Source organism: Chelonia mydas, chromosome 1, assembly GCF_015237465.2.
Source record: "Chelonia mydas isolate rCheMyd1 chromosome 1, rCheMyd1.pri.v2, whole genome shotgun sequence".
Taxonomy (NCBI): Eukaryota; Metazoa; Chordata; order Testudines; family Cheloniidae; genus Chelonia; species Chelonia mydas.
In genome coordinates, this window is record NC_057849.1 from 269,671,890 (window position 1) to 269,694,563 (window position 22,674).

Genomic DNA, 22,674 nt, shown 5'->3' on the forward strand with positions numbered 1-22,674 from the left:
GAGGTCTGCATATGTATTTTTGTAATTTATTAAAGTATTTCAATATGCTTCTTCCTGAATTGTTATATTTAGAATTGACTGTCTGGTAGGGAGTTTCCCACCTTTGGAAATGGAACCTCTAATGGTTTCAGTCTCCCGTGTGGTGGTTGCATTTTTTGTTTGATTTTTTGTTTTTTTTCACCAATGTTGCTTTGCTGGTGGAAGAAAACTGAACCTTAGCCAATTTGTTTTTTCTCTAAACACTTAAGTAAATGGTCAAATCTGATTAAAATGGTGGGGGGGGGGGTTTCTGTTACTAATTCCAATTATACTTTGTTTACATAGCACTTGTATACTTGCAGTAACTTTATCAAAATTTAGTTGTAGGATAAATCAAGAAAATAAGAATATTAGGGAAATGGAGTCAAATAACAAAAGAAACTAACTCCGTCCCTGATCCTGCGATGGGATTTGCATGTGTAAATCTATATTCATCCAGGGAATCCCATTGATATGAAGCATGTGAGTCCATGCATGTGGATCCTTTTGCAGGACTGGGTCCTGAATATACAGGGAAAACTGTGATTCAAGCTATAAACAAAGTGCTGTCAGTTGAACAAAGTGAACAAGCTGTGGGGGGGAAAAGAAACTCTATCTCTGACAGCTATAGAAATTGTGGGTATTAGTGGTAACTATAGGAGGTTTTAAAAAAACAAAACTTCAGACATAAGTGATTTGTTTTTAAGTTGACTTTGATCCCTAAAGTATATCATATAGTTTTGTGTGTGTGTGTACAGAAATCAGGACTACAAAAGTTTTTGTCATTTGCAAGCAAAACTGCATTTCTTTCGATTTGGGAAATAAATTATATATACTTGATTACCTACACCTACACTGTACTAGTGTATCCATTACAACCTAGATCTCATGCTCTCCACAGTGAACGGAACATAAACATTGCCACAAGGCCCCTGGTTTCTCCAGCAGTCTATTGCAGCAAAATTTTTAAAATGGATGGTTTTACTGAGTTAAATATGAAAATACCTTTTGCATATTTTGATGTTAAATGCAATTTGTTTTACTCTCCCCCTAAAATTTTGATTTTTCAATATGCTGTCAGGTCTTGTCTTGTATTGTACAAAACTCCATTGTAAAGTTGTCACTGTGAAGCTGGAGATTTTAATAGCTGGGTACAGGGAAAACTTGGGGACTTGGTATCTGGAAAGTTGAGGTGCAGTTTGGGGTTATGGGATAACTACAACTTGATGTTTTTGTCTGTCAAATACTTAACAATGCTAACATTTTGTCCTCACTTGCTTTCGGAGTAAATACCCTGTGGTCTTAGGAAGAGAACAGTGTTTACACTTGGTTAACATTTGGAAGGTTTCATGATCCTGGGGACTATAAAAATAATTTTTGTAATGAAAGTTTGAAGCTAGAGCAAAATTCTGTGGCATTTGATGGATTCTGCAGTAACCTGTGCAGGCATGGAATCGCACAATATACAGTGCACTGATTATAGGCAAGTGTATTGTATCTTCTCAGTGGATAAGTATTGAGCATAGTCACAATCGTGGAGAAATTAGCAATAGAAAACTGTTATTTTTAATACTTGTTTGAAACAATACAATGTCCTGGGCACTTTCCAGACATATAAGAAGGGTCAATCCCTGTGCCATGCAACTACATCTATTCAAAATACTCCTAGGTCTACTTATTGCTATGAACATGGCTCAGAGAAGCTTGCTATTTGATGCTGTCACAGCTTTGCTAAATTTAACACAGCTGTAATTCTGGCAAAATAAATAAATAAATAAAACTGATTTATCGGTGCACAGCTGCAGATGCGACAAGGACTTAAGTTTGTTTTGCATAGCTACTTTTTAATATTACCAAGCCACTAGTTTTTCTTGTTCTCCAGTGACCCAGTCACCTCTAAAAGTTCAGTCCGCTTAAGGCTGAATTTGTTAGTTGAATGAATAATAAAGTGCTCAGCCATGTTAGGTGAAACTATCTGCTTTACTGAGGAAAATAGTTTAACCCTTTTCAGTTTGTTGGCTGTGAATGTGGGTTCCAGTACTGCCACTCAGAGTTGGGCTCTAAATTAACACACGTACTACTTTCAGTGCTCATTGCCTCACTGGAGTGAAAGAGACCAAATGTTTACTCTCTGTGTGGGTAATATGAGATATACCTACACTTCAGAGTTCTTTTGATTCTTATGACTTATTTAATTCAGGTGCTCTCTTAAGATTTGGAGGTGACTAAGATGGATAAGAGACCATGCAAGACTCTGCGTGTAATTTTTTGGGCTGAATTTCTGTATTATGGTCTGGTACAAGAGAGTTTTGCTTAGACTAGGAATATCTAGCTAGATTTTGGGCAAACTATTTAGCCCACCTCTGTTTTATTGATATGACTGCAAACTCTAATAACTGATTTGATTACACAAACTAAATACTGTATTTGAACTGCCTCACCAACCAGTGAAATGCAGCAGTCTCTAAATTGGAACATGGAGAAGGAAGTGAGAATGAAACTACAGAGAAGTTTAGGTCAATAGAATATACTTGATATGGATTCTGATTAGGATACTTGGGTCACCCTCATACTTGATACAAGTGCTATAGGGTCTTTAATGACCACAAGACCATACCACCGTGGGACAACATCATTTTAAATTATTTATCATTTTAAATAGGAATGCATCTGTCACATTCTCTAGATATACATATGTAATCACTAAAGCCAAATAAATTAAAACTTAACAATATTGACTCAACTATAGAAAAATCGACTAATTCTTCAGTAACATAAACTCAAACGTCTCTTAAGCCATGTTGTCAAGCAGAAGCCTGGGTAAATAGATACAGCTTGCATCACTTCTTTGAAGATGAACAAATGCTCTGGCTTTGTCCAGCGAATGAGGAAAGCAAGTTCTGGAAAAAAGGACCCTCCTCAAAGGCTGCTCTGTCTCCAGCTTCAGACATACAAATCTAGCGACTGCCAGTGAGAGCCATGTAGCTGGTCTCAAATGTCTGGACAGAACATAAAGTAAGACACAGTCTAAGAGCCAAATTGACCATGCTGAAGGATTGTTATAACATAGTGATGCTTTGACCATACTGTTAACACAGCATGGTTTGTCTCTATTGAGTGAACTAAACCCCATAGGTTTCAGAATAGGAGCCGTGTTAGTCTGTGTCCGCAAAAAGAAAAGGAGGACTTGTGGCACCTTAGAGACTAACAAATTTATTTGAGCATAAGCTTTCGTGAGCTACAGCTCACTTCATCGGATGTTCATAATATGTTACCAAAAACTTTAGAGGGCAACTTGTGGGATGCTGTGGCTTCTGATTCACTCCCCCATTTTAAACTGCCGTTGTAAATGAGCTGTAAGATACCTAGTGCCTAAACCATACTGGGCTTTAAAGATTAAAATCAGGACCTTGAATGGCACACAAAACTAAAAAGAAGCCAGTGCAATCTGTGCAGTGCAGATGTAATATGTTCCAAGTGAGAAACACAGTTAAATGGGGATACACATTTTGCACTATAGCAGCTGATAATCTTTTAAGCTTGCCCCACGGAGAGCACATTGCAGTAATCCATTTTGGAGGTGACAAAAGTCATGGATAACACTGACAAGATCTGCATTTGAAATGAAAGGTCACAGCTTCCTGGCCAAGCAGGCACCTTTAATGTAGCTGCCACTACTACATGATGATCCAGAAGCAACTGAGAATCTAACAAGAGACCCCAAATATGAACCTAGTTAGCAAAAAATATTGTCCTAACCTTACCTCCCTTCCCCCAGCTGTACTTCATCTAGCTAGCTCTAACCTAAGTCCCACAATACCATCATTCTTTTGTATTCAGCTTATGGACAATTTTTAATAAACTGAAGTGTTATATTGTGACTTAACATTATCTTGGGAACTCCAGGATTGCCATTTATGTGACTGGGTAGGATAGTCGAGATCGTGTAATAATGTGAGGGAGGGAGTTTTGTAAACTGCCAAATACAAAAATAACATTAAAATTCTTGCTCATTATAAGCCCATTTTATTGATGGGTTGTTCATTGTATGTGGGAGATGGAAGGCTAGATTATGGTGCTTTTGTTCTTTGATCTATTTGGGCTTGTCTTGTTTGTGACACATTGTTTTTAGTTATTTTAATGTTAACAGGCAGGTAAACCATATGCTCATAACTAAAAGGATGATTATTAAATAACAGGCCTTGCCAACTTTGAGATTCATTAGAAAGCTGGTAAGTTCTACTTTTTACCATTACTTATCACTGGTAAGTTCTACCACTGGTAAGTTCTACCTTCAATTCCATCCTTGTTATAAGACGATTAGGATATTCCACAGGAAGCTATTGAATATGCTTTCTATATGTGAAGATTTACAGAAGATTAAAGACAGATGTTTTGCAGTTTGTGTGGGTTGGGTTTGTGTTTTTCCCATTCGTTCTCCAAAAGCATTTTTTTTTAAAAGTTTATTTTTCAGTAAACAAGAACGTGATCCGATCAACTATACATATGAATACATCCATCTTAATCAATTATTATGATATATGAGGGGAAGAGAGTCTTTGCAATATTTATTTCTAGTTAATAAGTGCCAAAGCTCCATGGGAAAACATGCAGGGGTATGCAAGGGTGATCAGGTTACATGAAAGCTCCTTTCACAGATTTCGAGTGCCACCCACAGAGTTTGGGCCATTTTGCTTGACAAAAAGTGAAGATGATCAATTATGGTGTGCTGACTATGACATCATTCATAGTCTAAATTTAATTTCCTACTAAACATCCGCCTGGTAATGCTATAGAAATAGCTTCCTATTGATTCATTATCTCTGCTCCTTGTCCTTCTAATTTGTCAGTTACATGGAGTTGCTCAAATGTGAATCAGTTTCACTGTTAACAGGCAGTGAATGGAAATACTGAACCTATTTTAATTTTCTTTTTAGCTTTGTTTAAAAGTGATAATTCAAAATATGGATAATTCTTGCCTAGTCCAATTGTATTAATTGAAAACAAGCTATTTCTCTAAAGTCTTACATAGCAGTCAGTTGTTTGAACAGTAACCTAATTTCCCAACCTAGTTTGTAGTAAATTGAATTATCTGTGTTTATGAATTGTTAGTATTCTGTGTGCTCTAAAGAAAGAGGCTGCTTTGAAGGGATGGGGGCACTCAGACTTCATTATATAAACCATCCCATGAAAAACAGCACTGTTAGGTAAAAGCAGTTAATTGAAAAAATTGTTTATAAAAGATCACTTGACAGAGTAAAAATGATGGATATGTACTAAAAATGATGCATATGGACTTATAATCAATAGTTTTCTCTTACCACTTTAATAGCATTGTGTCATTCCTTGACACCGAACCTTAGCCATTTGAATATTGATTTGGATTCTGTTGCACAGCTTCTCTCTGAGTTCATTACTCATGGGCTAATGCCTGCCACCTGTGGAATTCAGTGGCGGTCCACTGTTGTTGCTGGAGACTCCAGGACAAGTCTCCAATCTTCTGCTCATGGAAACTTTTAAATAACACCATAATACAGGTTCAAACTAAATGTATACCCCAAATTATTTTTTTTTAAAAAGCAGGAGGAGCAAAAATATACCACCATGACTAAACAACAAAGTAAAAGAGGCGGTTAAAGACAAAAAGACATTCTTGAAAAATTGGAAGTCCAATCCTACTAAGGAAAATAGAAAGGAGCATGAACTCAGGAAAGTTTAATGTAAAACTATAATTAGACAGGCCAAAAAGAATTTGAAGCGCAACTAGCAAAAGAAACAAAAACTAAGCAATACTGAAATAAAACCTCCTCTGAGCACACACCCCTAGTTGTTACCTACCACCCCACACTGGAAGCCATATGAAGGATCATCAAATAACTACAACCCATACTCCATGAGGACCCCATCCTGACAGAAACCTTCCTGATATCCCACTTCTGGCCTTCAAACAACTCTTCAACCTTTCCAAGCTCATCAGAAGCAAGGTCTCCATAGACCAGGACACCAACTCAGAGCAGCACCAGACCCTGCCAGAGCAACAGATGCAAAACCTGCAGACATATCTTCACTGCTACAGTGATCAATACTCCCCCCAACACACCTTTCAAGATCCATGGATACTACACATGCCTATCACAAGTGGTATTCTTCATCCAGTGCACTAAATGCCTCAGTAACAACTATGTGAGTGAAACCGGACAATCACTATGCTCTCAAATGAACTCACACAGGAAAATAAGACAAAAACACTGGATCGCCTGTGGGTGAACACTTCACAGAGGAGTCACTCTATATCTGACCTGTTAGTCCTCATCCTCAAAGGAAAGCTGCACGAGACCTTCAAAAGATCAGCCTTGGAACTTAAATTTATAACTTTGCTAGACTCTAAAAATCATGGACTGAACAGAGACACTGGATTTATGGTTTATTACAACAATCTGTAACCTGCTAATCCCTTTTTTTGTCCTATGACTGCAGAGGTGTTAACAGGCCACTCTACTTGAATAAAGAAAAGGAGTACTTGTGGCACCTTAAAGGCTAACAAATTTATTTGAGCATAAGCTTTCGTGAGTGGAAAATACAGTGGGGAGATTTTACATACACAGAGAACACCCATTGTTTCATGTTCTCTGTGTATATAAAATCTCCCCACTGTATTTTCCACTGCATGCATCCGATGAAGTGAGCTGTAGCTCACAAAAGCTCATGCTCAAATAAATTTGTTAGTCTCTAAGGTGCCACAAATACTCCTTTTCTTTTTGCAGATACAGACTAACATGGCTACTACTCTGAAATCTACTTGGAATAGTCCCTTACAATATGTGCTAACTACTTATGCTAAACAATCTGTTTCACTCTGCGTTTAGCTGTAACGCAAGAGCTTCTGTGTGGCTTGAAAGCTTCTCTCTCTCCTCAACAGAAGTGGTCCAAAAAGAGAGATTACCTCACCCATCTTTTCTCTCTAATCTGCCATTTTGTCACCCACTTAATGAGATCCCTTTGTAACTCTTCACAGTCAGCTTTGGACTTAACTATCTTGAGTAATTTTGTAAGGTCTGAAAACTCTGCCACCTCATTGTTCCTCAAAACTGGCATTTCAGGCAATCGGTGACTAGAACAGAGGCACTTGAGGATCCCACTCCCAACAAAATTGCACCTTCCTGGGATTACAGAGGGGTAAGTGAGAAATCTCTTCCCATATTCAGAATGATTCTGATTTACTGAGTAAAGCCCTAAATGGTACTAAGTTACTCCTACAGTACTTTCTTGGGTGTTAGCCAGCCGATGGGAGCAGGCAGACCGCCTTTCAGGCTCCCAAGGCCATCTAGCAAGTTACTTCCCAGTTGAGATATGTTTACCGGTAATCTCTCTGTTGTGTGGTTCCCATGCCAAGATGAATAGAGTACTGCCTTCCCCCTGTAAACAGCCAGGGAAGGTATTACCACATATGCATCATCCCCCCCACACACACACACACAAAAGTAATAATTATTAATGCCTTTGAGGGTATCATAAGATCCAAATGTGAACATCTGATTAAACTAAATGTTTAACTAAAATGTTTATATAAAAACAAAGAAATTGTGTACGTCTGGGAAGCCTAAAATTGGTGCAGCAATAGCTTTATCAGTGAAAAAAACAGTCATACCTTCAGAAAGTGACTTCCTTATCCTAAATGAGTGATGACACACTGCACAGCAATTTCAAAGCCTTGGCTATAGATTTTCAGGTGAAAGCTTTTTCATCTATTTAGTAAGGAAAGCCTCCATTGTGACAAACAAGTGGCTTATTGTCTAGAGGTATGAGCCTTGCTTGGAGTTTTCTCGGACATCTCAGGTTTTCTCTTGGTTAAACCTTTGGTGTGATTTGTAATGAGCAATGAATTCTAATTTGGTGGCTACAAGGAAACCATTTTATACGCAGTAATAGCTATTACTCATTCTAAACAGATATCCTGTGAATGCGGATTTGCTGGTGTGGAGTTATTGGGGGGAAATATTAGAGAAATTAGTAGCTGAGATTGCAGAGAGCCTTCAATTCTCACTGTCAAAGCTAGAATAGCAATCCGTTGGTTGCTACTAACACCAAGAGTATCCAAGATTACTCTGGCAGATGGAAAAATCTGGAATAAAAGCTTCCAAGGAAATCAAGATAAATTTTTCTCCAAATCAACAAAATCCTCTGCACCACAGAGACAAAAAGAGCATTTGTGTACAAGATCTCACAATTCCTATTCAAGACTCTTCCTTTTGATCCACCCTCTTCACCCAGAATTTTAAGAGGCTGGTTGTAGTCACAGCAGAGCATAGATCGCACATTACGCACCTTTTCGCAGATACAGACAACGTGCAAATCAGTACCCTGTCCAAAGAAGCAGACCTCTTCATAAAGGAATTGCTGCTGGAAAAGATTCATAATCACCGCTTCTTCAAAATCAAGAGAAGCTTCTGATCCCCCTAAGGTCAAATTAGACATGGTTCTGGCTGAAATCTTACCATCATGGTAAAGATTTGCTAAAATCTAAAACTTCATTGCATCAGTCTTTTCCTGAAATGTCATCAGTAGTCAATTATTTCCAATGGCTAGGATTGCTGGTACTATGCATCAGCTTTATCTCCTGAGTGGGTTTCTCAAAATGCAACTACTAAAAATCTTTCTGAGGACATAGAACAATGCACTCGATGCAATGCAAAATTAGATATTCTCAGATAACATCCAAAAGCCTCTTTGGGTATGTCTGTACTGCAATTAGCCATCCTCAGCTGGCCCATGCCAGCTGATTTGGGCTAAGGGGCTTGGGCTAAAAGGCTATTTAACTGTGGTGTAGACATTCATGCTCACTGGGACCCTCCCACCTCACAGGGTCCCAGATCTCAGGCTCCAGCCTGAGCCCAGATGTCTACACCACATTTGAACAGCCCCTTAGCCTGAGCCCTTTGAGCCTGAGTCAGCTGGCACAGGCCAGCTATGGGTTTTTAAATGCAGTTAGACATGCCCTTTGTGGGTAGAGAGGTACAAACAATATGCTAAAAGCCAACCCAGCTTCCACTCTAGACCCTTACATACTCACTGTGGAAACAAACATGCTTTCAAGACAATTTTCAATCCTTTTAGTACACATCATTTTAGTTCATTAGATACCGCTATCAGGATGTCTTTTTTAAAAAAATAAACAGCAAAACCTGCAAACGTGGCCATACGGGGTCAGACCCATGGCCCATCTAGTTCAGTATCCTTTCTGTGACAGTAACCAATACCAGATCCAACAGTAAAAGGTGCAAGAAACCACACAGTGGGCAATTATGATACTGGCAGAGGAAGTCTTCCCCTACTTCCCATTAGAGGTTGGCTTATGACTGAGGCATGAGTTTTTATATCCCTTTGAAAACTACGGAGTAAGCAGAGATCATAACTTCTCTGTGGCATAGGAAATAATGTCCTAATTAGAGAAGAATTTGTTACCTTTCAAGACAGTTCACATAAAGGATACAGTTGGCATGTTAGGTTTCCGGGAAACTATTCAAAGAAGTCCATCAGAGGCACTGGGTGGAAAAGTATATGAACCCTCATCTCAGGAAGTTTCGCAAAGTAAGTTTCCATTCCTCTGCAGAAAGCATCCTTTGCTAGGAAGGTGCTACCATGTTGGTTTACACATAACTTCTTAATTTGTAAAGATCTTGCTTCTCTGGGAGGAGCTCCCATTCCTTCCTATTATTCTTCTGGAATAATTAAACTTTGTTTATCCTTTTTCCCCTTCTGGCATTTGCTCGCTACTTTCCATGAATAATGAAGGAGTAGAGAAGCTATGCAATGGAATGAGAAATGTCTTACATGATAATTTTCTTTCTGCTAGCACTTCTCTCTGGATTCAACCCACCCTGGCAGTCTGGTAAATGACCAGAATGTACACTGAAATTTTTCTCTAAAAGGAGACCGACATATGTTGCCTTAAGGTTAATTTAATATATTAGATCAAGTTGTTTTAATTCTAGTAATTGGTTACTGGAGTTTGGCTATGGAAGAACTCTTCTGGTGGCCTGAGCCTAGTCCTGGAGCCTCCAGCAACATGGGACTGCCTCCAAATTCCACAAGTGGGAATCATTGGCCCATGAGTAATGAATTTGGAGAGAAGCTGCAAACAGAAAATTAGATAAGATTTCTCATTTCTACAGTCACTGAAGTGAAGAAGATGGCTGCTCTTATACCATCTAATGTGGATCATATTTTGTCAGAAACATATCTAGATGTCTTTAATGCCATTAATCGTTAGGTACCTAGTCATACTCGTAAGTTATCTGATTGAAGTTTGTAAACTTTTTCCAGTGCTCTTTCCTTGTTTATAACTAAGTTACAGATTCTTTGGGCACAATTTATCATACATACATATATATATATTGAAGAAAACTGGTTTGTCTTATTTTTGTGCATTGCTTGTTTTCCTTTCAGTGTTTGATCCTTTCAAGTTTGACAACTATTAAGTCTTTGTCTCCCACTTATTTATTTAGCCCTTCCCTGCCATGTCATCTCCTGAAGTGTTTGCAGACGATATCAGTGTCCCAGGGGTCCTACTCAAGACACTAAGATAGTATAAGACTTTCTGCCTAAGGAAGCAGTACATGTTGAATTGACCAGAGGCGCTGATGTACTGAGCTGCAAAACACTCTCCACTGCCCGTTCAACTGCTAATGTCCTAGAATGTTAGAGCATTGTTCTGTTGTTAAATCAACAAAAAAAATATCTTTTTTATTTATTTTCTCATGCTGCTTATTCAAGTTGACAGATTTTCTCCTTGGAGTTTTAAGGATACATTTGTATTGGGTTTAGTAACAAAAGTTGTGGGAGTTTCTGAAATTTCTGTTTGATTTACTTACAGTCTGCAGAAATTCAAAAATACATCTGTTGTATCAGCACCGAGACTAACAGGAAACCTCAGCTTCCAAGTAGGTCATTGTTTAGGGCAGAGATTCTCACACTGGGGCAGTCAGAGTGGAAAGTATTCTGCAGGGTGCATGAGAAGCTTAAGTGTGGGGGAAAACGTACTGCACACATTTTACCCATAGCAATGAATAACTAGCAAAGCTGATTCCTCCAGATACATCAGGTCCTCAGGTTGCGCTATGCATTTGACTCTAGATGCCGCTGTGCGTTTTGATGGATTTCTGTTAAGCTTGCATCATACAAAGTCATTGCCATCTGTACATGAATCAGTTTCCTATGACGCAGTGTGGATATTTAATTGAAGGTAGAAGGGGATCTCTGGATAGCTGTCTCAAGCATACAGCCCAGTATGGAATTGCTGTGCTCCAAAAAACAGGTGCACCCCTCACAGTGGTAACAACATTGTGTTGCAAGTAAGCAGTATCTCACTTAAAATATATATTACTCTATACTTAAATGTCTCTGTTTGAATCAATGCCTTACTGTTTTTAATATTTAGTAGGAGTTGCCTATTTTTTTTAATTAGTATATGTACTTGTATAGTGGGGAGAGGGGGCATAAACTACTACAGACACAAAGAAGGGGGACACGATCAAGTATGTTTGAGAACCACTGGTTTAGGGTAGACTTAACTTGCCAGTGTCTAATACTTTTAGAATTCTTCTTCCCCCACTCCCAAAAAGTAAGTGTGTGTGTGTGTGTGTGTGTGTGTGCACGCACATGTGTGTGTTGTTTTGAACTACTTGGCAATCATTTTAATAGCTTATCAAAAAGCTTGATTTATAAAGCAGTAAGCATTAAGAAAAGACCGGGACTGTGTTCTATATTGCTTAACCACATTTATAATCCTTTTGCTTTTGTCTCATAAAAAGATGTATTACTCATGCAGCAAAAAAATGAATTTGCTTTTCAAAAATATTATCAGAAAAAAATAACATTCTTGCCGTTTCCTGTTACAATTAAACATGAGAATCCTCTTTCTTCTGTTTTATTAATAGGTTGTAAGACGAGAATAATTTTTGGTACATAGAACCACAATTTATGTTTCTTATTTTTCTTCATTAACCAATTTTGGAGAACTTTTCCAGTTGGTCAGCTGGCACACATGCAAAAGAGCCTTATTATTCCTATTTCCTAAGGATCATAAAAAGCTAAAAACATCTTAGTGAGTTTGAGGTCCTTTTATGATCTGGGGGAAGGGCATTCCACATACCCAAAGCTACAGAGGCAAGATATGAACAGTACCCCTTCTGCCACAACAATTCTCAAGCTACAGCAGCCCCATTTTCTTCTTACATGTCTAAAAATACATAAAGTGAACAGCACCGACTTTCTAATATGCCGGTAGAGGGGGGGAGGCTCAACCCCCTGGTTCTGCCCCAGGTCCCGCCCCCACTCTACTCCTTCCCCGGACCCCTGCCTCTTCCTGCCCCTACTCCATCCCTTCTCTCAAGCCCTACCCCACCCCGCTTCTTCCCACCGCTTCACCCCCGCCCTGCCTCTTCCCACCCTATTCCGCCCCTCCCCTGAGCGTGCCCTGCCCTTACTCCTCCCCCTCCTGCCAGCGCTACCTGCACGTGCCAGAACAGCTCATCCGCGGTAGGCAGTAGGCGCTGGGAGGGAGAGCGAGGTGCTAATCGGTGGGGCCACCTGCAGCTGGGAGGTGCTTTTGCGGGGAGAGGGAAAGATGGCTGCTGGTGGATGCTCAGCACCCACCATTGTTTTTTCCCTGGGTGCTCCAGCCCTGGAACACCCATGGAGTAGGCACCTCTGCATAAAATTACATACGAGCCAGAAGGCAGCGAGATATTTTCAGGACCCAGTCAGTTAGGGGCTTTGAACATTTTAGAATTGAAACCTAAAATTGAATCCATGCCCAAACAGACAGCCGATGCAAAGAAGTGGGAACCCAAATTTCCCCCTGCCCACCTTGGACAACTATTGAGCCATTTCTTTCTGCTTTAGTTGCATGCAGAAGATCAGCTCCTTCCCAAAATAAAGCTAAACTGGAGTAGTTCAAGTGTGATGTCACGAAGGCATACATCACAGCGATCAGATCACCAGAGATGGCTGCAGACTTGTAACATTCTCAAAATGGCAGTAAGTCTGCCATATCCATGGCTGCTAAGTGATCTTTATAATCTGCCCTGGTCCAGGAGGGGGTTATAAAGGAAAAAAGCAAGTGGGAGAAATACAGATACTAACCTTTAAAAAAAAAATCTCCAGTGTACAACTAGAATACTATATTCTTGACTATGTACAGTGTTGATGCGTATAAATTAGTGGTTCTCAACTCCGGTCCACCACTTGTTTAGGGAAAGCCCTGGCACGCCAGGCCAGCTTGTTTATCTGCCGCGTCTGCAGGTTTGACCGATCATTGCTCCCACTGGCTGTGGTTCGCTGCTCCAGGCCAATGGGGGCTGCAGGAAGTGGCGCGGGCTGAGGGATGTGCTGGCCACCCTTCCCGCATCCCCCATTGGCTTGGAGTGGCGAGCCACGGCCAGTGAGAGCCACAACTGGCCAAACCTGCGGACGCGGCAAGTAAACAAACTGGTCTAGCCCGCCAGGGACTTTCCCTGAACGAAGGATGGACCAGAGTTGAGAACCACTTGTATAAATGTTATGGATTATCTGATAGTAACAGCTAGCAAAACTATACTGAAAGTTCTGTACACTGTATCCTTTATAAACTCTCTCTCCTAAATTTATAACATTCACTTGTGAGAACTTGCTGCAGGTTCAAGCTTTGCAGGCAAGGTCTTGACTGGCAAACAACTTTAAAATAAACTACATTCCAAATGCCAAATTTTAGACTCTGGTGCTTAACATTTGGGCATCTAAATCTCTATTTAAACACCTAAATCTCTTTTTTACTGATCTGGTCCAATTCCTATGGAAGTCAGTGTAAAGATGCCTGTTCATTTCAATGGGATTTAGATCCAATTTTTAGCTAACTACTGGTTGATTTGCCGAAATCAAGACCTAGCGCCCCAACTTTGAAAATTGGACACTAAATCAATTCAACGATATAAGTTGCTAGGAATTTATATTGGTCATGAGCAGGATCTTTTATAAATTAAGATGTATTTTACAATTCTCTAATTTGAAAATATATCCAGTTTTAAATTATTAGTATTTTGGAGGATGAGAGGTAAAATTTCAGAATTTTCTCCTACCCTATTTTCAGCTTATAGGGTCATTTCACAAGACTTAAAGAACCGTTAGAGAAGCAGTTACAATTTTAACTTCTTGTGTATTCTATTTTCTTTTTGTAATCTAATGGATATTACAAGGCTAATTTGTGTAAGAACAAAATGTGGCTGCTATCATTAGTTTATTTTGGGGAAAGATATATGAGGCATTAAAAGAATGTGACTCTTGGCATCTTGATAGAGCCAGGTAAAGTTGATGTGAGTGACCATCTGGTGACTGCTGACTTTGCAGCCTTTTCTCGCAAGAGAGTGCCATTAGGACTCCTGAGGGTGCAAAAAAAAAAAAAAAACAGAAATAAAGCTGCATGAAAGGAACTGATACTGTCACTGTGATCTTGAGGCAATGCTCATATATCAGCATTGTTTGATAGTTTAATCTCCTCTCTCTCCCTCAAATTCAGGTTGTGTGTACCCTTTCAACCTTTTCCTCCTCTTGTTCTTTGAGGAAGTCAGTTTCCCAGGAAGATGTAGCTGAATGAGTAACTAAAAACTATCTATGGGTGTTTTTCATTGTATAGGATACCTTTCTCTTTTATTAAAGAAAGAGTTACATTGACTTTAATCTCCAGTAGTAAAGCCTCTAATCCCTCAGTCATACTTACCCAAGATGTAGTAGTTGGTGTTGACATCATCTGTGAGGATTGCTGAATTTTCTCCATATACTGTGAACTTTTGTTCCCTCATATATCTGCCACAGCCAAAATTCTCTCATTGGTGAGAATGAATGGATGTGATATAAAATTGGACCTTATACAGAAAGCAAGACTGACTCTTTTGTATGTGCTTATGTATGTGCCAATATATTTTTGAAGCATAAAAAAACAGATCTTTATACCTTCCTTTCTCTATGATTCCAACTAAATGAAGTCAAGGACAACTGGCTCTTCAAATGGAGTTTCCACATTCAAAGATGATGTGAGCAGTGAAGATCTGCGGTATCGTCCTGCTTTGTTCTCACCAACAAGCTCAAGAAGGAGGCTGGAAGACAAGGTTGAACCAGCTGTGTGTACCGTGGACAAGCGCATAGACATCTCGCCAGCTCTGGGTAATGCTTTAGAGCACATTGTGGAGCAGCTGGATGTTTTGACTTTAGTGAGTATGCAATGGACTAGTAACACTTCCTTAATTAATATGGTAATTCCCTCATTACTGGGTAAAAAACCTGGAGCCACACTCATAACTCAAAGTATTAAAATGTGTGGGCTGACTTTACAGATGGCTAGAGCCCTGCTGAATTCTTTCAATCTCATGAAATGTTGGCCATGTGAATTAAATTCATTAACGTCAATGTAGAAGGTTATTTAAAAAGCTTTTTCCTGTTATGCAACTGCCAATGGCATTTTAAAACTTTGAAAGGCTATTGTTATATTTTTAACTCTTTGGCTAGGGAAGTTGGGATTTTTCAGTAGTAACTGCTAATGTTGATTTACCAGAAGCCTGCTGTTGACTAGAGAGTGTTAGATTCCAGCTTGAACAATCATGCTCTGGCAGAGGATGAACAAGATAAGAAAGGCAGAACAGTTGAGAGAAGAGCATCCCCATCTTTTGGTAGTTCCAGGACTATAGAGATTTTCAGCTTGAGGGCTCCAGGTTGTAGGTATCAAGGTGGAGTCCAGGCACTGGCATAATTCAAAAAATCATTGTGAGACAGAGCAAATACCAGCATTAATCAATGGCTTCTAATTCAGTTGAAAATTCTCAACATTTCCTTTCAGTAACTCAGCTCCAGCCAATTTATATTTAAGGTATTGCACTTTACTTGGTAATTTATTAAAAGTGTGCCTAATTGAAATGGGGTAATCAGATAAATGTAGTGAAAGAAATGCAGAGAGAAAATGCTTAATTTATCAGAAGAATCAAAAGGGCTATAAGTTAATTGTGGAATAATGTAGATTAAAGCAGAGCTGTCTAGAAAGTTACCTTTCTAGAAATAAAGTGAATTCTTGGAGGATGCCTTTTTATTTAGTACTTAAAAAAAAACAACTTTGTTTCTGCAGTGCTCATTTTTGTAGCTGGAGACCCAAATAATATGTTCCGTTAATGGATAATATTTTATTTTATTTATATTAAAGCTTGTGTAAATGAATAATTATCCTGTGATACAATACCTTCCAGTAAGTTTTGTTGAGGCAGGTTTATGCCTTTTGACAATCTTCTTAGTTAAAAAGCCATAGTATTAATTTTGGGTTTAAACGGTAGACTATCTGAAGCCACTATTGCATTCATAGTATTTTGTTGTTCAGTATAAGCCACTGTTTTTGTGTGTAAAGCATTGTGTACATTTATGATATTGCAGAAATATTTTAAAAATACATTACTGTCCTCTTCTTGCAGACTATTTCAATCCTGGAGCAGCGACTGACTTTGACCGAAGATAAACTGAAAGAATGCTTAGAAAATCAACACAAAATGTTACTTCAAGCCAGGCAAGGAGAATAAAAAGTACAAATGTAGTTGATCTGTACTGATGAATATGTTTCATACATTCTCAGGGAACTAATAAATGATGTCTTATTTAGTCTCACAATGAGCAAAAAGCAAATTTTGTCTGTTATTTTAACCTGTTCCTTTCAGGAGAAAAAAGTGAATAAGCACATGCAGTACATTTTAAAGATCAGTGGCAAGCTAACATTTTGTTAACATATTTAATAAAATGTAGTTTAGCAGAAGATTAATACAATTTTAAAACACATTTTGAGTGACTCTTTGACATCCATAGAGCGAGGATTTCACTCTTTATTTTGTTTGTTACCTCTCAACCTTTTATCCTCATTACATTCTACCAGTTGGCAGCCTATACTTCAATACTTCTATAAAAGCACTGAACAACAAACTATGCAATTTTAGATGGAAAGCGTTTATTGTGAAAGGAGGTAATGCAGCTTTTTCAACCTAAGTGAGACTTACTTCAAATAAAGTTGCCTTAAGAACAGCAGGTAGAAATTGTACACAGAGAGAAATGACAAGACCTGCCCAACTGCTAAGAAATTGCAGGGGGATTTCAGGGAATTCCGTTTTTTAAGGGTAAACAGATTTTTGATGACAAATATGAAAATAAAGTATTTTAAGTTTTTATCCAGCACTTGAAGCTGTACAAATCCAGTTGTAAGTAAGGCCTTATTTTGTATTTCCATTTATTATATATGCCATTAAAATGTAATTTTCCTATTTAAGATTAGCATTGAAGCAAAATTAAGTTTAATATTTTTGAAAAATACCAAACATCAAAGTAAAACTATCCCTATACTGTAAACCTTTAAGGCCCTGATCCTCCAAATACTTCTGCAGTGCAAAACTTTATGCACTACAAGTAGTCCAATGAAAAGAAGTTAAAGAAACATAAATTAAGCACCTCTGTAAGCCAGTGCAGGATTAGAACCTAAGAGAGTGAGGATTTCTACAATCCTAGTTTGCATTTTAAAGCTTGGATGCATGTGTAAATATTGCTGGTTTGATTATTTTTAATAAAGAGAAGAAAGCAGAAAGGAGACTTTTATTGTAAACATGAATTGCCAATCATTAGAGAGGGATAAATTCTAGCTTCTCTATGATATGAAACTTTTACTTTTTCTTTACATCTTCCTGGTGTCATTAAATGGCAGTTGCAGAGCATCTCTCCTGTAAAATTTACAATCAAAATTGTAAATGATTACAGTCTTTCCTTTCTGCAGCTTCGTGCTTACATTGTGAATTTGTATTTTGCATAAGACAAAGTGAAGATCATATAAATAATGCAAATTAAGACCTCAGTTGTGCAACTGAATCTGTATAGCTCAGTGGTCACCAACCCGTCGATCGTGATCAACTGGTCAATCCTGGAGACTTTCCCAGTCGGTGTGGTGGTGCATCGGGGCTGCCTGCCTCTAAGGCAGGCTTCCTGCCTGCTGTGGCCCCACGCCACTCCCGGAAGCGGCCAGCACGCCCCCATGTGGGGGAGGGGCAGGGGTCTCCGCGCACGGCTCCTGCCTGCAAGCACCATCCCCGCAGCTCCCATTGCGGGGAATGGGGAGCTGTGGCCAATGGGAGCTGCAGGGGCGGTGCCTTCAGAGAGGGGCAGCACACTGAGCCACATGACCCACAGGGTCTGCAAAAGTGCATTGGCCCCTTCCGGGAGCAGCATGGTTACATGGTGCGCTACTGGCTGGTAGGGTGGTGGGGTGGCCCAGCTCGTGATGGGGAGGAGGTGCTGATGTGCCTGAGTGGGGCCAGGGAGGCAGGGAGCCTGCCTTAGCCCCACTGTGCCACCAACCGGGAACCACCCGAGGTAAGTTCCCCCCAGCGGGAGCCCGCACCTAAACCCCCAGCCCTGAGCCACATCCTGGAGCCACCACTCCATACCCCCTCCTGTACCCCAAACCCCAGCCCTGACCCTCCTCCCAGAGCCAGCACCCCATACGCCCTCTTGCACTCCAACATTCTTCCCCAGTCCGGAGCCCCTCCTGCACCCAAACTCCCTCCCAGAGCTTGCACCCCTCACCTCCTCCTGCACCTTAACCCCCTGCCCCAGGCTCAGCCCAAAGCCCTCTCCCACACTGCAAACCCCTGGGCCCCAGCCCAGAGCCCGCACCCTGTCCCGAACCCCAACCCCCTGCCTCAGCCCGGTGATAGTGAGTGAGGTGGGGAGAGCGAGCAACGGAGAGGGGGTGGATGGAGTGAGCAGGGCGGGGCTTCGGAGAAGGGCCGGGGTGGATCCTGAGTTGCCCTTAAATTCAAAAAGTCATCTTGGGCGTAAAAAGGTTGGAGACCACTGGTATTGCTGAACCCCTTTCCCGTGTTGAGCCGCACTGAAATCACTAGAGCTCTGCTTGAGCACAAGAGCACACCCGTGCAGATTCGATTGCAGAACAGGGGCCAAGGTGGCAAACGACATATCTCAAACATTATTATTTAAAACTCTGGTATGATCACCCATTTCTGACCATGCAACACCGGAATCTGTGACGCATAATAATCTGTGAATTTGGTCTATTGATATATAGGGAAAAAACGTAATCAAATCACACATATTTACATTTTGGTCTTGAACTGTACTTGTAGTTGGGGGAAGAGGTATTTCATAGGGAACTAGCCTTTCAATTTGGTCATCTGGGTGCATATATATATTTCTGTGCAAATATGTACTTGTAAAATGTCTTCCATAATGAAAGTCATTGTTGCAGTCCTATCTATAGCTTTAAGATAAATCTGTCCTTGGATTATGCAATTATTTATACCACTATACAATGTGTGGCTGCATAAATGCTAGCTTTTAGGTCAATGTACTTTGCTTATCATATTTTAATATTTTCACATTCTTAACACTGAGTTTTCCTCATTTGAGTGAGAGGACTAAAGGCTTGTCTACACAGAGCAGCAATGCACATTACAGGGTGTGATTTCTGAGGCACACAAATGTGTTTCACATTAATTTGTCCATATAGACCCTGCTGGTGTACATTAAAGGTTCCATAGTACACTTTAACAAAGTGCTGTTTGAAATAAAAATCACACACCCCCATAGGATGCATTACCCCACCATGTAGATAAGCCCTTAGAAATGTAACCCTTTAAATCTCATGCAGTTGCTATTTTCTCCTAATGAGCTATCCTTTATTAAAAATAAAAATCAACCTTATCAGCAGAATCATTTTGTTGTTCTTTGAGTGATTGCAGATGTCCATTCCACTGTAGGTGTGTGAGCGCTCCGGTGCAGTTCCTGAAGAGTCTTTCCCTGAGCCGTACCCATTGGGGTGGCACGAGGACCCTCTGGTGTCTTGCACCTCACATGCAAACATAAAGGGCTGAGCTGCCCCCGATCCCCTAGTTCCTTCCTACTGCCCAAGATGATTTGGAGCGCCCTTTCTTTGCTTCTGTAAGACATTAGTGAAATCTATAAATAGTACCTGTTGTATAGTTTTAAAGTAATTATTTGGTTAGTGTAAAAAAAAAATTGTTTGTGTGGGTCCATCACCCAGTCTCGATACCAGCTCCAGTACCGGAGATATGCCACACTCTTCATCTTTCAAGCACTGCCAGTATTGTGGTAAGGCAATGCTTGATGGTGACCCTCATTCCAGTTGCCTTGGGGGAGCTCATGTGAGCAACAAATATGATGTTTGTAAGGGCTTTAAGACCCACTCCAAAAAAGACAGGGCAGCTAGATTGAAATGTCTGCTGCTGGAATTGCAGCTATGACCTGAGCCATCTACCACGGTCCAGGCACCAACAACCTTGGCCTTGGTTAATAGTACACCTCCAGCATTACTGGTTCCAAGAGACTGTTTTCCTGAGGGGTTTGAGGCTATGAGAGAGTTGTTAAACCTCTCAGTGCTGCCATCACCAGCAGTTCAAGAGTCTTACCTAGCACCGGTGCCCAAGGTACCAATGTCAGCGGCTTCACCTCCACACCAGGCAGTTCTAACTGATTTGGCCATTAGGACACCAATTAAGGCGGTGTCATCTAAGGGAAAGCCACAGATGATCTCCCCAGCTCCCCTTTCTTCAGAGTCTGAACCTTTGTCTCTGGTACTGATGGTTACAGTATCGCCATGGTCACAAGGAATAAGCTTCTTCCTCAGATGCTGAAGTGGGATCCCATGTGTCCCAACATAGCCAGTTCCACCATATACCACATGTCTTTTGGAACCCAAGAGGTTCTCCCCTCAGTCAAGAGTGTCCCCACTACCAACGCAGTTGGCTCCATCTACTGGCAATCGGGAGCATCGATGCCACAAGTAACCTAGCGTTGGTAATGAGCTTGGCACTGAACAGATTCGGGATCCTTCTCATGAGCAGCTGTAAGAGGAGCAGGAACTGGACTAGCTCTCAGTACCGTTGGCATCCACTTCCTCATCCCCTGATGAGACAATCGTGCTGGAAACTATTTCTCTACCTCCTGATGATTTTAAGACTCATCAGGATGAGGAAGATGGCGATGGTCCTTGACATCCACCCAGAGGAGCTCCAGAAAACCCCCCACAGGTTGGTGGACATCTTGGCATCTGCAGCCCCAGATAGAATAGCTCTCCCTATTAAAGATGCTATTTTAGAGCCTACCAAGGTCCTCAGGCAGACCCCAGCTTCCCTTTCACAGACTGCAAAAAGAGCGGAGAGAAGGTACTATGTTCCCTGTCAAAGATTCAAACTCCTATATAATTACCCTTTCTGAGCTCCCTTGTAGTAGCGGCAGCCAATGAGAAAGACAGGGGCACTAGGCATCAACCCCTAAAAATAAATTGGCTAAGAGGCTGGACTTGTTTGGGAAGAGGCTTTACTCCATAGACAGATTACAGCTTTGTATTGCAAATCAGCATGCTTTGCTGGGGCACTATGATTTCACCCTCTGGGATATGGTTTCAGAGTTCAAAGACAGGCTCCCAGATGAGTTGAAACAGGAGTTCCAAACATTAATAAAGGAGAGCAAGATGGTTTCCAGAACAGCTCTGAAGGCCTGGCTGAATACAGCAGATTCTGTAGCTCGCAGCCTGTCCTTTTGCCATCACAACGAAGAGCTGTCCTGATTACGCTCTTCTGGCCTCCCTCCAGAGATTCAACAGAGCGTCCAGGACCTCCCTTTTGAAGGACCATTGCTCTTTCAGAAAAGACTATGAGATTGTGCATAATCCCAAAGACTAGAACAACACTGAAATCCCTGGACATTGGAAGTGGCATTCTGTCCTCATCAGTCCCAGCATTTCAAGGGTTTGCCCCTCAAGCCCAGGACCTGCCAAGGAGAAACAGCAGAGATTATGAAAGATGCCTACCAACACCCTCTGCTTCAGCTGCCACCGGGTCATTTACACAAGTGGCATCTTCCAAGAGCTCCCTACCAGTTCTTAGAGTGCCATCTTTTTCTTTTCCAATTTTTGCAAACCACCTGTCCCACTTCCATTGTGCTTGGGCCCACATCACAACAGATCAGTGGGTTGTAAGCATGGTGGAAGTGAGATATACACTCTAATTTATTTCTTCCTGCCTCCCATTCCCCTTTCTCTTCAGCAACCTCTCCCATGAGGCAGTGTTATTGCAAGAAATACAATCGCTTCTCCTGGTAAGACCTATAGAAGAGGTCCCTCCTTTGTTCCAGGGAAAGGGCTTTTACTCCCAACACTTTCTGATCCTGAAAGCAAAATGGGGTCTCTTATTTTAGATCTAAGGGAGTTAAACAATTTCCTAAAAATCAAAATTCCAGGTGGTCTTTCCAGCCTCCATTATTACTTCCCTGGAGCCAGGGGACTGGTATGCTGTTCTCGACTTAAAGGATGCTTACTTTCAGTGGCAATTCATCAGAGCCACAGAAAATTCCTGAGATTTATCATCAGCATTCGCCATTGTTTGCTCACGACCCTTCCCTTTGATCTCTTGGCTGCCTTTTATATATTTACAAAGTGTATGGCAATGGTAGCAGCGTTCCTCTGGAGGTCAGGGGTCTATGTCTTCCCTTATCTAGACAACTGGCTGATAAGAGGTTGATTCAGGTCACAGGTGATATCCAGCATAAGCATAATCTGATCCAATTGATGCACTC

At 40.7% G+C, this 22,674-nt stretch overlaps 1 protein-coding gene across 5 annotated transcripts in view; it reads left to right on the forward strand.

Annotated features, from left to right (window-relative positions):
• Positions 1–16,692, forward strand: part of POC1B (POC1 centriolar protein B) — a 95,645-nt gene extending 78,953 nt beyond the window's left edge. For 4 of the 5 annotated variants that reach the window (XM_037885378.2, XM_043546356.1, XM_037885395.2 and 1 more), the window contains exons 11-12: positions 15,036–15,260; positions 16,503–16,692. In XM_037885378.2, the coding sequence (XP_037741306.1) occupies positions 15,036–15,260; positions 16,503–16,607 (330 nt within the window). In that variant the 3' untranslated portion in view covers positions 16,608–16,692. The remainder of the gene's footprint in view (positions 1–15,035; positions 15,261–16,502) is intronic. The other variant, XM_037885384.2, reaches the window with a different exon arrangement.
• The last annotated feature ends 5,982 nt before the right edge of the window (positions 16,693–22,674 follow it).